Genomic DNA, 12,993 nt, shown 5'->3' on the forward strand with positions numbered 1-12,993 from the left:
ATCATCTCCTAGTAATTCAAAACACTTTTCAGGGACTCAGGTTCCTAATCTACACAAGTAAGGAATCTGATGAAATTATTTTAAAAGTCCCATCTATTGCATTGGACAAAACGTTCATTTGGGTTTTTCCCTAAGATGGTACAGAAAAACTTGAACGAACTTTTTGGGCAACCCAACACAATGTTTATTTTTATTCTGATCAAATTTTTTTTTTTTACTGAAAAAGAGTCAACTTTAATTGTAACTGACCAGCCTGTACCCAGGAATGTCTCTGAACAATCAAACAAATCAACGCGGTAAAACTGTCCTATTGAAGAAACCAAGAGCTTCTGTCGGCCCCAGAGGTTCTGAGGGCTAGGCTGAGAGCAGCCCATCCCCATTCCTGAGGCTGGTTCTGTGCCTCACAGAAGTTTCTCATCCCACAGGGAGGGCCAGAGTGGGTGAGGGACCAGTCTCCTCCTCCCAGCATGCTGGGGTCTCTGATCAAATTTTATACCAGTTTGAAAATGTCCCCAAAAGAGTCCCATCTAGCTTTGCAGTTGTATGATTCAAATTCAAATTATGCCTCTCTGCCCTCCTATCCATCTCACGCCCACGCCTACCTCCTTACTCCTTCTGACTGATAACTTCGGGTAGTCTCTCGTAATCCTTCCAGCTAAAGGCAAATCCTTTTTACATTATGGGTCCCAATCACAATTCCACAGATTTACAACCTGGAAGGGCATCCAATTCTCTACACTTTTTTTGCTCGAATGTTGAATGCACTCACATCTTCCAACCTCTGGACTTTGATGTGAGGTTAGGAAGTACAGGGTCTTAGAGTAAAGTAACGTCAGGCAGCAGACCCACAATGCTTAGCACACATATTATGGTTGTCTTTTCCGCAACTGTGCCCAGGACAAATATTTAAGGCTAGCAGGTACATTACAGAATGATGGGCATATACATGTATCACAAATTCACATATTTCAGTGCAACCAGGCCATTAGCAGTTTTCTTTTTTTTTTTTTAATTAAGATATTCTGAGCCTTCACACAGCTAAAAAACAGTACTGGCTACCTATCTAAAAGCTGTGCTGTTGTCAACATGTGGGGGAAAGAATCTTGCTTTTATTTTCTTTCAAAAGGAATTTCTTTTGGATTACTTCCCGAGACAAATCTTTGGAAGGTATTTTGACATTTTAACAGCCCTGCAGTGACAGTAATAAAAAAGTCTCACTGAGTGACTTGAATTTGAAGTGCATGCAAATACCACGAAGTACGTGCGCATTAAATGATTAACTCTGCTGTACAGTGGAAAACAAATCAACATCATAAATTAACTATGCTCCAATAAGAATTAATTTTTAAAATAATTTTAAAAATAAATGTTTAAAAAAGTGAATTAGCAAAATGTTTAAAATAGAGATTTACAGAAAGGAAGCTCTTATGCTGCTTCAATTAAGACAGTTTATTTAGGAAGAAACCTAAATTGATTCTTCTGGAAAGCTTTTCCATCTCCCTGGGCCATTGAGATCCTGGGGGTAAGCAGTATCATGTAGCAGACTATGGAGAAACCACTAGTAAACTCTGGATGTTGAGCTAAAACATTTGTAGTTTAGACCCAAACATAATGTTTGCTAGCTGTATGAGGCTAGGCAAGTCACTTCCCCTCTCTAATCTGCGGTTTCTTCATCTGTAAATAAGTAACAACATCATATCTCTACATGTCTTCCTCCTCCCCTCCATTAATGTGAAGACAGAATGGCATTCCAAGTAAAAGAATCAAAAGCAAGGCTTGCCACATTAAGTGTTGGTTACATTTCACATTTTCTTTCTTTTATAAATTATGATTTATATCATAAATTTAATTCCAAAAACACTGAGTACATACTCTGTGCCAGACACTGTGTAGGGGCCTGAGGATCTACAACTAATCCCCTGGTGAATAATGGTTTGCCTCTAAGTTTTAGAATTTAAAAATAACTGACAATGAAAACAATTTCCTAAGAAATATATATATTCTTAAACATTCTAGGTAAACTCTAGGGCAGGCACATATTTTGGCCATCTGGTCTACCTTCCATATGTCCAATGCTGTGAAGGGAGGATGAACACTGGGAACAACTATTCAAGGGCACTATACAATGCCTCTTATACATGTGAAGGGTCACATGGGCACGCATGTATTTTAGGAAGTTTTTTTTAAAAACTCTCAAGTGTTACAAATAGGAAAACCACCTTACTCGAAACAACTCATTAACAAGTCTGTGCTTTGCTTGATTGGTTAATTCCTGAGGCAATAATACAGGAGCTATGGATAGGAATGAGTATTTGTACTCACAGGTTATAAGTAAACATGGAATATGGTGGGAAACACACCTGGACATAGGTATCGGTCATTATATTAGAAAGGTTGTTCACTTGTGTAGAAAATAACTGAAGGACTTTCTCCAACCAAAGAATGGCCAGTACTACCCTGATCCTCCTATAAGTCAGCTACATCGTGACAGAGCAGAGGCATGCTCTTGCCGAAATACAGACAAATTTCCTGGACAAAAAGCCATGATGGAACTTTATTAAGCAATTTTATTCAAGTTATTTCTCAAATGTAAAAGGAACTGTATTCAGCAAGGAATAACCTAAATTTACCTTCACTTTTCTCGGGACTCCTTAAGTTTCAGAAAAACAACTCACCAGTAGAAAATATTTATGGACATACTTACCTGAGCCTGCATAGAAGGTTCTTGATTAGGCTTTTTATACCTGCTGGAAGGGGTGGATTGCTGAAAATGTGTAGAGATGGAATTCTTTATCATTAAAGTTTCATTGGTCAACACACTTTACTCATCATTTCAGGAGCCAAGCCACACTCAGAAAGAGCACAACGAAATGAGCTTATGAAAATCAAGTTTTCTCATTCCCCATTCATCTCAGTACATTAGCAGCACTGGGTCCAGATTTGACCTTGGAAGGTTTACTCAGGATGAGTCTGGCTGTAATGTATGAATTAGGTAGAACTCATGGCTTGATTTTCACTTTCATCAGCTAGAGCTTGGCTTTGCAGAAGTAAGGATAGTAAAGAAATTGATGAGAATAAAATGACCACTGGGGTGCTGAAGGGCAGCACTTCAGAGATTTTCAAATGCTTTTAGTTTTCTTTCATTTGTTTTTTTCTGTATTTTCTTTCAAATGGGAGCATATGCATGTTACTTTTTAAACATTTTCTTTTCTGGACAGGCAATTACAAGTGAAAATGTGTTGTCTGGTCACTTTATTATAATCGGTTCTGCAGGGCAAGAGGGAAAGTTCTCCTGGCATCAGCAGGTCTTCATTAGCATATAAGCAAAGCATTCACCTTTATATTTAGCGTCTGAATACACGACTTCATCATCTTCTAGCGGTGAATCTCCAGATCCTACAATAAAAAAGAACAGAAACTGCAGCAAGAAAAGCCACATGATATGGACGAATATTTTGAAGCACTGCTTTGGCACAGTCCATGCAAGAGGGGCTATTAGAACGCAGAGCAAGAGTGAAAGCTTCTGTGGCCATTCACAAAGGGACAGGGGACTGCTCAGAGTGAACCCGGCTGGACTGAGATTGCCAGAGCCCATCAAGATGAGCCTCCAATGGTTTGGGAATCACCATGTGTCTACTGGAATTCTGGACTCGAGATTGAGAGCAAGTCAACTTCACTCTGAGAAGAGGCCAATGAATATGAATTTCATGCCAGCAGAGATGCAGTAAAATGTGTGTGACTCAAGCACAGCCCAGAGTTTCTCCAGCAGTCAAAGAAAACCTGGTAGAACTGGGTGTTTATTAAAAGAACTGGGTGTTATTTTATTTATAAAAATAATCTGAAAATAAGTCCATCTTGTGAAACAAACTTGGGTGGAGGATAAGGAGGCAAATCAAATGTCTTAATGACAAAAGTTCAAAGCTGCCTTAGTCTATTTGTCGGAAATGAGGGCTGAAACTGATGACATGGATGTTTGTTTGAAAACTCTCACCCAGGCATGGCTAAAGTCAAATTTCTTGATGAGTCCTGCTACCCTTGAAAACCACAACCTCAGAGAGAAAGTCTGTGTTTAATTTAAAAATTTAAACTCACTTGGAAGTTGGAACTGAATCATTTTTCAAATGTTAACTGTTGAATTCCAGTGAATGGTGATTCTTAACCTTTAGAGCAGCACCAGGCCCCAAACTTCAAAGCAATAATCTTGAATTTAGAGATCTCTCCCTCTCGCCTTTCTCTTCTGATCGCTGACTGTTGAATTAGCAACATCTTGATCACACATTTACCAGCAGGGACTGCAACCATCACAGGTAAGAACATTCTCTTTTATGAGTTTATTCAAAGCTCCAAACAGGAAAAGAGAATTGAGTAATGGTCCTGCTCTACTTACATCCTGGATGAGAGATGGTGAGTGGAAATTAAAAGTGATGAGGGCCAGACCATGTCCATTTGGAAAGGACTTTCCCAACAGGAGAAGCCCAGTTCTGCTTCAGGTTTCTTTACCTGGTCTCTGACCACCCAGACAGGTATAAAATTACATAAACTCGTCCTTATTCCATATCAAAAAATAACACGAAACTCTTCAGGAAAGCAATCTAGCAACATGAATTCCTATATTCAAATCCCTTGATCCAGTGATTCCTCTTCTGGGAATCTATCCCAAAGAAATAATATTAAATATAGAAAAAGAATTTGCATTTGTTGTATACCTGAAACTAACACAACACTGTAAATCAACTATACTCCAATTTTAAAAAATTAAAAGAATTTATAAAGATTTCTTTGCAACATCATTTAAAATAGAAAAAGACTATAAACTGACCAAACAGTCAATATTATGGTTAAATAAACCAAAGTACATTCACTGGATATAATATAATATAGTCATTAAAATGTTTATAAAGGGTTAAATAAAATATAAAAGGCTTAGGTTATAATATTAAGTGGAAAATGTGCTGTAACAAAATTATATAAATGGTATGGTTTATAATAATGTAAAACAAATTCAAAATAAACAATGCATGGAAAAGAGTCTTTGATCACTGGATGCTCTTCTTTCTTCTCTTCTAAATGTTCCACTATAAACATATGTTAAAGAAAATAAATTTTATTTATTATTCACTTAATGCAAAGAAGTATAGTTTCCAAAATATGTTTTGAATGGATCAGAAGCTTTTAAGAACTTACTGTCCCTCCCCTCCTACCCTGCCCCCTTCCCCCAGAATCATAGTTGAACTGGAAGTCCTCCAGAACTGGTGAATTCTCCAACTCCATATGGCACATTTCTCAGTGTTGCGAGATATGTCTCATATTAAGAGCAGTTCCCTCTTTCCAAGTCACCCTGGCCTCCATATAATCTATCTAGGCAGTAAGAGGATCTGAACTGATTCCTGGCTCTAAGCAGAAAAGACAACTGCTACAGGTTGGGCTCTCTGGGAGGTATAATACCTTACAAGATGGAGTTTAGTACACGCAGTGTTTATTAGGGATCCACACCTCTGAAAAGGATAAGAAGGAAGTATGTTTGGAGAGAGGGAGAAGTCAAGCTTTAAAGCCAGCCCAGTGACAGCTTCTGTGTATGAATGGGTGCTAAGTCGCTTTAGCTGTGTCTGACTCTTTGTGACCCCATGGACTGTAGCCCTCCAGGCTCCTCTGTCCATGGGATTCTTCAGGCAAGAATACTGGAGTGGGTTGCCGTGCCCTCCTCTAGGGAATCTTCCCAACCCAGGGATCAAACCCACGTCTCCTGTGGCTCCTGCATTGCAGGCGGTTTCTTTACCACTGAGCCACTGGGGAAGCCTGGTAGCTTCTGATGTTGGACTAAAATGGCTGTACCCTTCTATCCCTATTTCCATCAGCCATTGCATATGGCCCACCTCGAGGGTATGAACTTGGGTGAAGCACTCCCAACAGCTGAGGCAAGCTCTTAAGGGACCAAAAGCTGACAGTGTCTGAGAACAGCATTACCCCCAGCTGAGGCAATCATTCCTTTTGAAGGCATATCTGATCAATGCATCTCCGTGACCATCACAAAAACACTCACAGAGAATCAACTGGAGATGTGTTAACTCAAAGAAGGGACCCTCCATAGAGATGGGACGGGACTGAGACCTACTGGAGAGAAAGGGCACCTAGGGTGCACAGCTCCACTTTACCAGGACAGCAGCATTCTAAGACAAGAGTCATCGCATGTTGTTTAATATAGTGAAAAATTAAACATCTTACAATAGGGGCGTGAGCAAATTATCTTATATCAACAAACTATTTTATAGCCAGTAATCAAGTCCGGAAAATGTGTGTGAAATATAACTAGCCAGGAAAGCAGATACTGCAAACTATATACAGGATGAAGTATGAAACTGAATATACACACATACACACACACATATATATGGTTTTCCAGGTGGGCTAGTGGTAAAGAACCTGCCTGCCAGTGCAGGAGATGTAAGATGTGCAGGTTTGATCCCTGGTCAGGAAAATCCCCTGGAGGAGGGCACAGCAACCCATTCCAGTATTCTTGCCTGGAGAATTCCCATGGACAGAGGAGCCTGGTGGACTACAGTCCATAGGGTTGCACAGACTCAGACATTACTGAGGTGACTTAGCATACACATATGTATATATATAATATATATAATGACATTATATATTCTATATATATATCATATAGAATATGTCACATACATATGTTAAATTTGTCATATGACAAATACATATGTCAAATTTGTAATATGATAAAGTGGGATTACTAATCAGTGGGGGGAAAGGTCAATAAATATGCTGAGATTAATTGGCTATAAATCATATACAAAGAAAAACAAAAACTAAGTTAGAATCCTATCTTACACCAAACCAAAAAATAATTTCCAGACAGTTTATAGACCTAAATTTGAAAGCCAAAATTTTAAGGAAAATTAGGAATATCTGCATAAACATGAGGTAGGAAAAGCTATCAAACAAAACTCACAAACCATAACCCATAAAGAAAAATATGGCTACATTTCACTACACAAAAATATAAAACTCCTATGCAATGAAAGACACATAAATAAAGTTTAAAGACAAGACCAATTCTGGGAAAAAATATTTGGAATGTATATAATGCAGAATTATTACCCAGGATATATACAGAAGATAGTCCAATGGGGGAAAAAATGACAAAATTGATTAGAAGTTTTGTAGAAAAAAAAGTGACCTGAATTTGAAGCAAATACCATAGAATGTTAATATAAAAAAATCTTCAAGCTCACTGGTATTCAGGATAATATGTATCAAGATACCAATTTATACTCAGGAGATTGGCAACAATTTAACTGTCAAGGCTGTCATGAAACAGACACTCTCAAGTTCCATTGGTAGAAATACAATTGTACAAGTAGGCTGGAAAAACTTTGTACTTCATTTGAAACTATCCTTCAAATCAGCCCTTCCATTTCTAGACATATACCTCAGGAATTATGGCATAAGGCAGGAGTAGCCATGTGCTAGAAGGTTCCCTGCAGCATTGCCATTAGTAAAAACAGATGTATACAACCATTCCTAGAAATAAATGGAGGTGTATTATTCATATGATAAGAAGCTGTAAAAGTTCAAATGAGTGAACTTGATCTACACAAAACAAGATGAAATCTCAAAACAATGTATGGTAAAAAAAAAAAAAGCAAGTTGCATGACAAATAAAGCATGAGATTAAGTATACAAAATTTCTAAGTGCAGAATATAATACAATATGTTTTCTAGAGATGTGCACTAAAATGGATTGGAAAGATAAACATCAACTTTATATTAATGGCTTCCTCTGGGCAGGGAGGAAGGAGAAGGAAGCCAAATGCATACACGAGGGGCCACTGATGTCTCAGTTCTTATAAAATATCTGAAGTAAAAATGTGGGAAAATATTAACATCAGTTGAATATAGGTGAAAACTTTGCTTAATTTTGAAATATTTTGCCATGTTTTAAAAGGAAGAGAGGGAGAGAGAAAAGGAGGGAGAAAAGAAAGAAATGGGAGAAATGGGAAAGGGGGCTTAAAGAATATACCATAAACCTCCATGTTGGAGCAGTAGAATTAGAGTGAAAATTTCCATCCTTTCTTTTTCTATCGTATTTTCTTCATTGAGCATCAGTTCAGTTCAGTTCAGTTCAGTCGCTCAGTCGTTTCTGACTCTTTGCGACCCCATGAATCACAGCACGTCAGGCCTCCCTGTCCAACACCAACTCCCGGAGTTCACTCAAACTCATGTCCATCGAGTCGGTGATGCCATCCAGCCATCTCATTCTCTGTTGTCCCCTTCTCCTCCCGCCCCCAATCCCTCCCAGCATCAGACTCTTTTCCAGTGAGTCAACTCGTCGCATGAGGTGGCCAAAGTATTGGAGTTTCAGCTTTAGCATCAGTCCTTCCAATGAACACCCAGGATTGATCTCCTTTAGAATGGACTGGTTGATTTTTATTATTATGTAAAAAATTTATATATATATATATAGGATAACTCTTAAAGGCAAAAAATGGTGGACTGTGGTATCTAATATGTATGATTAATTTTGTGCTGAATGGCTTCAGTTGTGTCTGGCTCTTTGCAACCTTATGAATCATAGACCACCAGGCTCCTCTGTCCATGGGATTCTCCAGGCAAGAATACTGGAGTGCATTGCCATTCTCTTCTCCAGGGATCTTCCCAACCCAGGGATTGAACCCATATCTCATGTCTTCTGCACTGGCAGGTGGGTTCTTTACCACTAGCACCACCTTTCACACTACTGCAAGTCCTCACACCCCAAAGCCTTATTACACATCTAAAAGGACGGCTACACAAACAAGTTCAGGGCCAACTGCCAGAAACTGGATTTTTCTACTCTGGGTTCTAAGTTTTCTCCATTTGCCTTCACCTGCACAGATAACTCCCACAGTGAGCCTTGACCCTGCCTCCAGGGGTGTCAGGGATAAACCACATGTATTGTTAAACTACACATTCAACTTAAGATGACAAGCTCAACTCTCGTGTCATTTGAAAAGTGGTAGTAGATGTTTGCCTAGAGAAAGGAGCCCTCTAGGTTACACCATGAGACAAGTCTTTATAATGAGCTAAAAGGAGATATAAAGATGGTTTGCATCATCACCCACAAGAAAGCAGTCTCCCTGGCACAGTAAAGCAGCTCTTCTGTTCATTGGTTTCTTTGGATAGCTCACTCAAACCCGAAACCAGGCATTCCCACTACTGATTTTACTTAGAGACCGCAAGGCAGATAGTTCAGAAGATCTCAATTCAGAATCCTGGCAGAGGATTATTAGTAATTAGAGATTATTAGTAACTCACTTATAATGGTACATCCACCTCCATTTAGATTGTGCATACATGTTCAGTCCTGTCCAACTCTTTGTGACCCCATGGGCTGTAGCCTGCCAGGCTCCTCTGTCCATGGGATTTCCCACGCAAGAATACTATGGTGGGTTGCCATGTACTCCTCCAGGGGATCTTCTCGACCCAGGGATAAAACTTGCTTCTCCTGTGTCCCCTGCACTGGCAGGCAAATTCTTTACTACAGTGCCACCTGGAAGCCCCATTTAGATTACAACCCACTAATTAATCTCTTTCTACCTTAAACCATGATGACTGTAAGTCAGAAATTCCTCTTTGCCAATAAATGTTGCAGAGATAGGCATGAAAGGTAGCATTGGCAGATGACAACCACAAAGAAGCCTGCTTAAGGAGAACAAGGTTTATGGGAAAGACTTTCTCCCTGATAAAAAAGAGAAGAGCATAGAGAGAAGATTCTTTTGCCCTCATTTCTCTTTTCCTTCTCTGAGAGCGATTGTGTAAGGATAAATACCTAAAGCTATAGCAGCCACTTTGTAACCATGAGGTAAGATGTCTCAGGACTAAAGATTTTCAGCTGAGGATGGCACAGTGGAAGAGAAAAAGAATCTGGGGTCTGTGATGATTATACTGGCCTACTAAATCAACCCTAGACATCTTACCTCCATACTTCTTCTTTGCTGTTGTTTAGTTGCTCAGTTGTATCCGACTCTTTGCAACCCCATGGACTGTAGCATGCCAGGCTCCTCTGTCCATGAGATTTTCTAAACAAGAATACTGGAGTCGGTTGCCATTCCCTACTTTTTGCTAGGTCAATACTAAATGCCCTTTCAATTTAAACTGCTATGACTAGCATTGTTACTTGCAAGCTGAATGCATCCAAACTGATTCACAAACGAACAGGGAATTTACTGCCTATTACTGATAGGAGATCAGAGAAAACAAATGGATATTCCCCCAAATTCCCAGTTTATATTCAGCCTAAACTCATATATCAACTTCTATAAAAAATGATGACCAGTCTACAAAATGGTTGTCATGAAGGATATAGTAAGATCAAAGTGAAAGTGAAAGTCACTTAGTTATATCCAACTCTTTGCAACCCCATGGACTATACAGTCCATGGAATTCTCCAGGCCAGAACAATGGAGTGGGTAGCCTTTCCCTTCTCCAGGGGATCTTCCCATCCCAAGGATCGAACCTATGTCTCCCACAATGCAGGTGGATTCTTTACCAGCTGAGCCACAAGGGAAGCCCAAGAATACTGGAGTGCGTAGCCTATCCCTTCTCCAGTGGATCTTCCTGACCCAGGAATCGAACCGGGGTCTCCTGCATTGCAGGCAGATTCTTTACCAACTGAGCTATCAGGGAAGCCCCCTGACTAAATTAGGTTCAGAAGATCGTACTCACTAAAGCTTACTAAAATAGCAAAGGAGATTCACACATATTAGAAAAAGATTTTCCACAGGGTTAAAATAGAAAGGAGAGAGAGAGAGAGGTTGGTGGGGGGGGAGAGAGAGGGAGGTTTCCTAGCAAACTCTTCTTTATTTACAAAAGGCTGTTCCCTTTAGAATTCTGGTTAATTGAGGTTTTATTATGGCAACTATTAATAAGTCCTCATATGGTTCAGATGACCACTCTTTGGAAAAAATGCTTCAGTGCTTCTTCCACACAAATACAAATTCTACACTGGCTCAGAAATCAGAAACTCAGTGCCATGTCAGATTCTGTCCCTTAGCCATACCTGGAGCCAATTCCATTTATAATTCTGCTCTCCTTGCAGAAACTTCATCTAAATAAACAGATTTGCAAAGAACTAGTCACTCCTTTTTTCCAAAGTTCAAAAAAGGGTCTTCCTGGCCTGCTAGGTAGTTAATATCATTGAGTCAACAAACTCAGTTTTAAGAAATATCTATTATACATATTAGAATTATACCAGGAATTTAGATTTAAAAGGCTACTAGAGTGCTCATCACCCTAAAATTTTTTTCATTGTGAAAGTGGGGAATAAAAGGAGCATTCAAGACCAATGGAAGAAGTGGCCAATCTGCTAAACCATATTCCTTTATTGACTGTGATACATGATACAAGTTGACAGATTTACTGGTTCTGTGTTAAAGTTTTAGTTCAAAGGGTTGGGTTTATTTTTTTTTAACTTATTTTGAAGATAGCTATACATTCTTAATGTTTTGTCAGAAATTTTTGTTTTCTCATCATCTTTACTCTAAATATAATTTTATTATCAGAAGTCATATTTAATAGTAAATATAAATTTCATCAACAACTGTTTGTTGAAACTCAATGGGAAAATCAAATTCACTTTGCAGTAGAGTTTCTTAACCTGAGTCAATGGCCTGCTAGAGGATCAATGGAAGGGCTTTAGGGGAGTCCATGAACCTCTTGTAATTGGACATATTGTCTGGTACATGAATATACTTTCTGGGGAAAAGTTGCTAACTTTTAGTAGATTTAATAAGGTTCTGTGATGCAAAAATTTATGAAGAACCATGGTTTCCCATTATTCTTTATTATGAAGCACATTAGAGTATTTACTAAGGAAATAAGTAGTACCTCCTTGATATCTGAATCTTTTTAGTATGCCAGAGGACAGAGAAATATATGTAAAACAAGGATAAATGCTTAGCTTTATTAGACCTTATTTTTCCCCCCTAGATTATTGCTGTCCAATAGAACTTTCTACAATGATATACATGTTCTATATCTTTAACCATTAGCCACGTGTGATCATTAAGCACTTGAAATATGGCTAGTACAACTGGGGAATAATTTTTTAAATTTCATTTAGTTTTATTTAATTTAAATTTACATACCCATGTGACTAGTGACTGCCATACTAGACATCATAGGTCTAGATTTAATTTAAAAATGTCTAATCTGTGGATATAAATCATGTCTCTAAATGCCTCAGTCATGAGACCCGTCTAATTTGCCTTTTATACCTAGCAATATGATTCAGAATTAGTGAAGTCACTCAGTCATGTCCGACTCTTTGCGACCTGCATTGTAGACAGACGCTTTACTGTCTGAGCTACCAGGGAATTGGTAGTCGACAAATGTTGGAACAAGAGAGAAAAAGCTGCTTCATGTTTCTTACAACACATAAATCATGTGCCATTATGCTTGTATGTCTGGAATGGTTTTATCCCACTCAGTACAGCTCTAGGATATCAGTTTAAACAGTGACGATACTAGAGATTTGGAAGTTTAGAAAAAGATATTTTGCACTATTGGAAGCCATAGGGTATTCATTTATGGGAACCAGATGATCTAGTTCTAGCAAACATTTTGCCGAAAGGGCTATACCACATCTGTAGTAAAGACAAAAGGACACATGAATAGCTTCAGAACAAAGATCAAATCCAGGGTACTGCCAGGAAAACAGTGAACAGATAAAGCCAAGGATATGACCATCAAATCCTTTGTTAGGTCAAGGTGGAGCTTCAGAGTACTGTCAGTCATACAACAGGCCCTTTAGTAAAAATGTATCTCATATCCTCTCAATTAAACAAGAGTTTATATCTATGAGACTTGTGGATGTAGCTTTTGCTAATGCAGTGAACTCCAAGAAGATTCACAAGAGACTAACAAAGTTGTTTTTTTTTGTAATTAATTTATTTATTTTAATTAAATTTATTAATTTAATTACTTTACAAAATTGTAGTG

General features: G+C 38.5%; 1 protein-coding gene across 2 annotated transcripts in view; it reads right to left on the reverse strand.

Moving 5' to 3' along the window:
* Positions 1-12,993, reverse strand: part of SRPX (sushi repeat containing protein X-linked) — a 174,094-nt gene that overhangs the window by 110,706 nt on the left and 50,395 nt on the right. The window contains exon 2 of one of the 2 annotated variants that reach the window (XM_055437990.2): positions 3,337-3,396. The exons of the other annotated variant lie outside the window; for it this stretch is intronic. Within the exon in view, the coding sequence (XP_055293965.2) occupies positions 3,337-3,396 (60 nt within the window). The remainder of the gene's footprint in view (positions 1-3,336; positions 3,397-12,993) is intronic. 2 annotated transcript variants of the gene reach the window in all.

Source organism: Moschus berezovskii, chromosome X, assembly GCF_049115385.1.
Source record: "Moschus berezovskii isolate FMDL1 chromosome X, NW_MosBer_1.0, whole genome shotgun sequence".
Lineage (NCBI taxonomy): Eukaryota > Metazoa > Chordata > Mammalia > Artiodactyla > Moschidae > Moschus > Moschus berezovskii.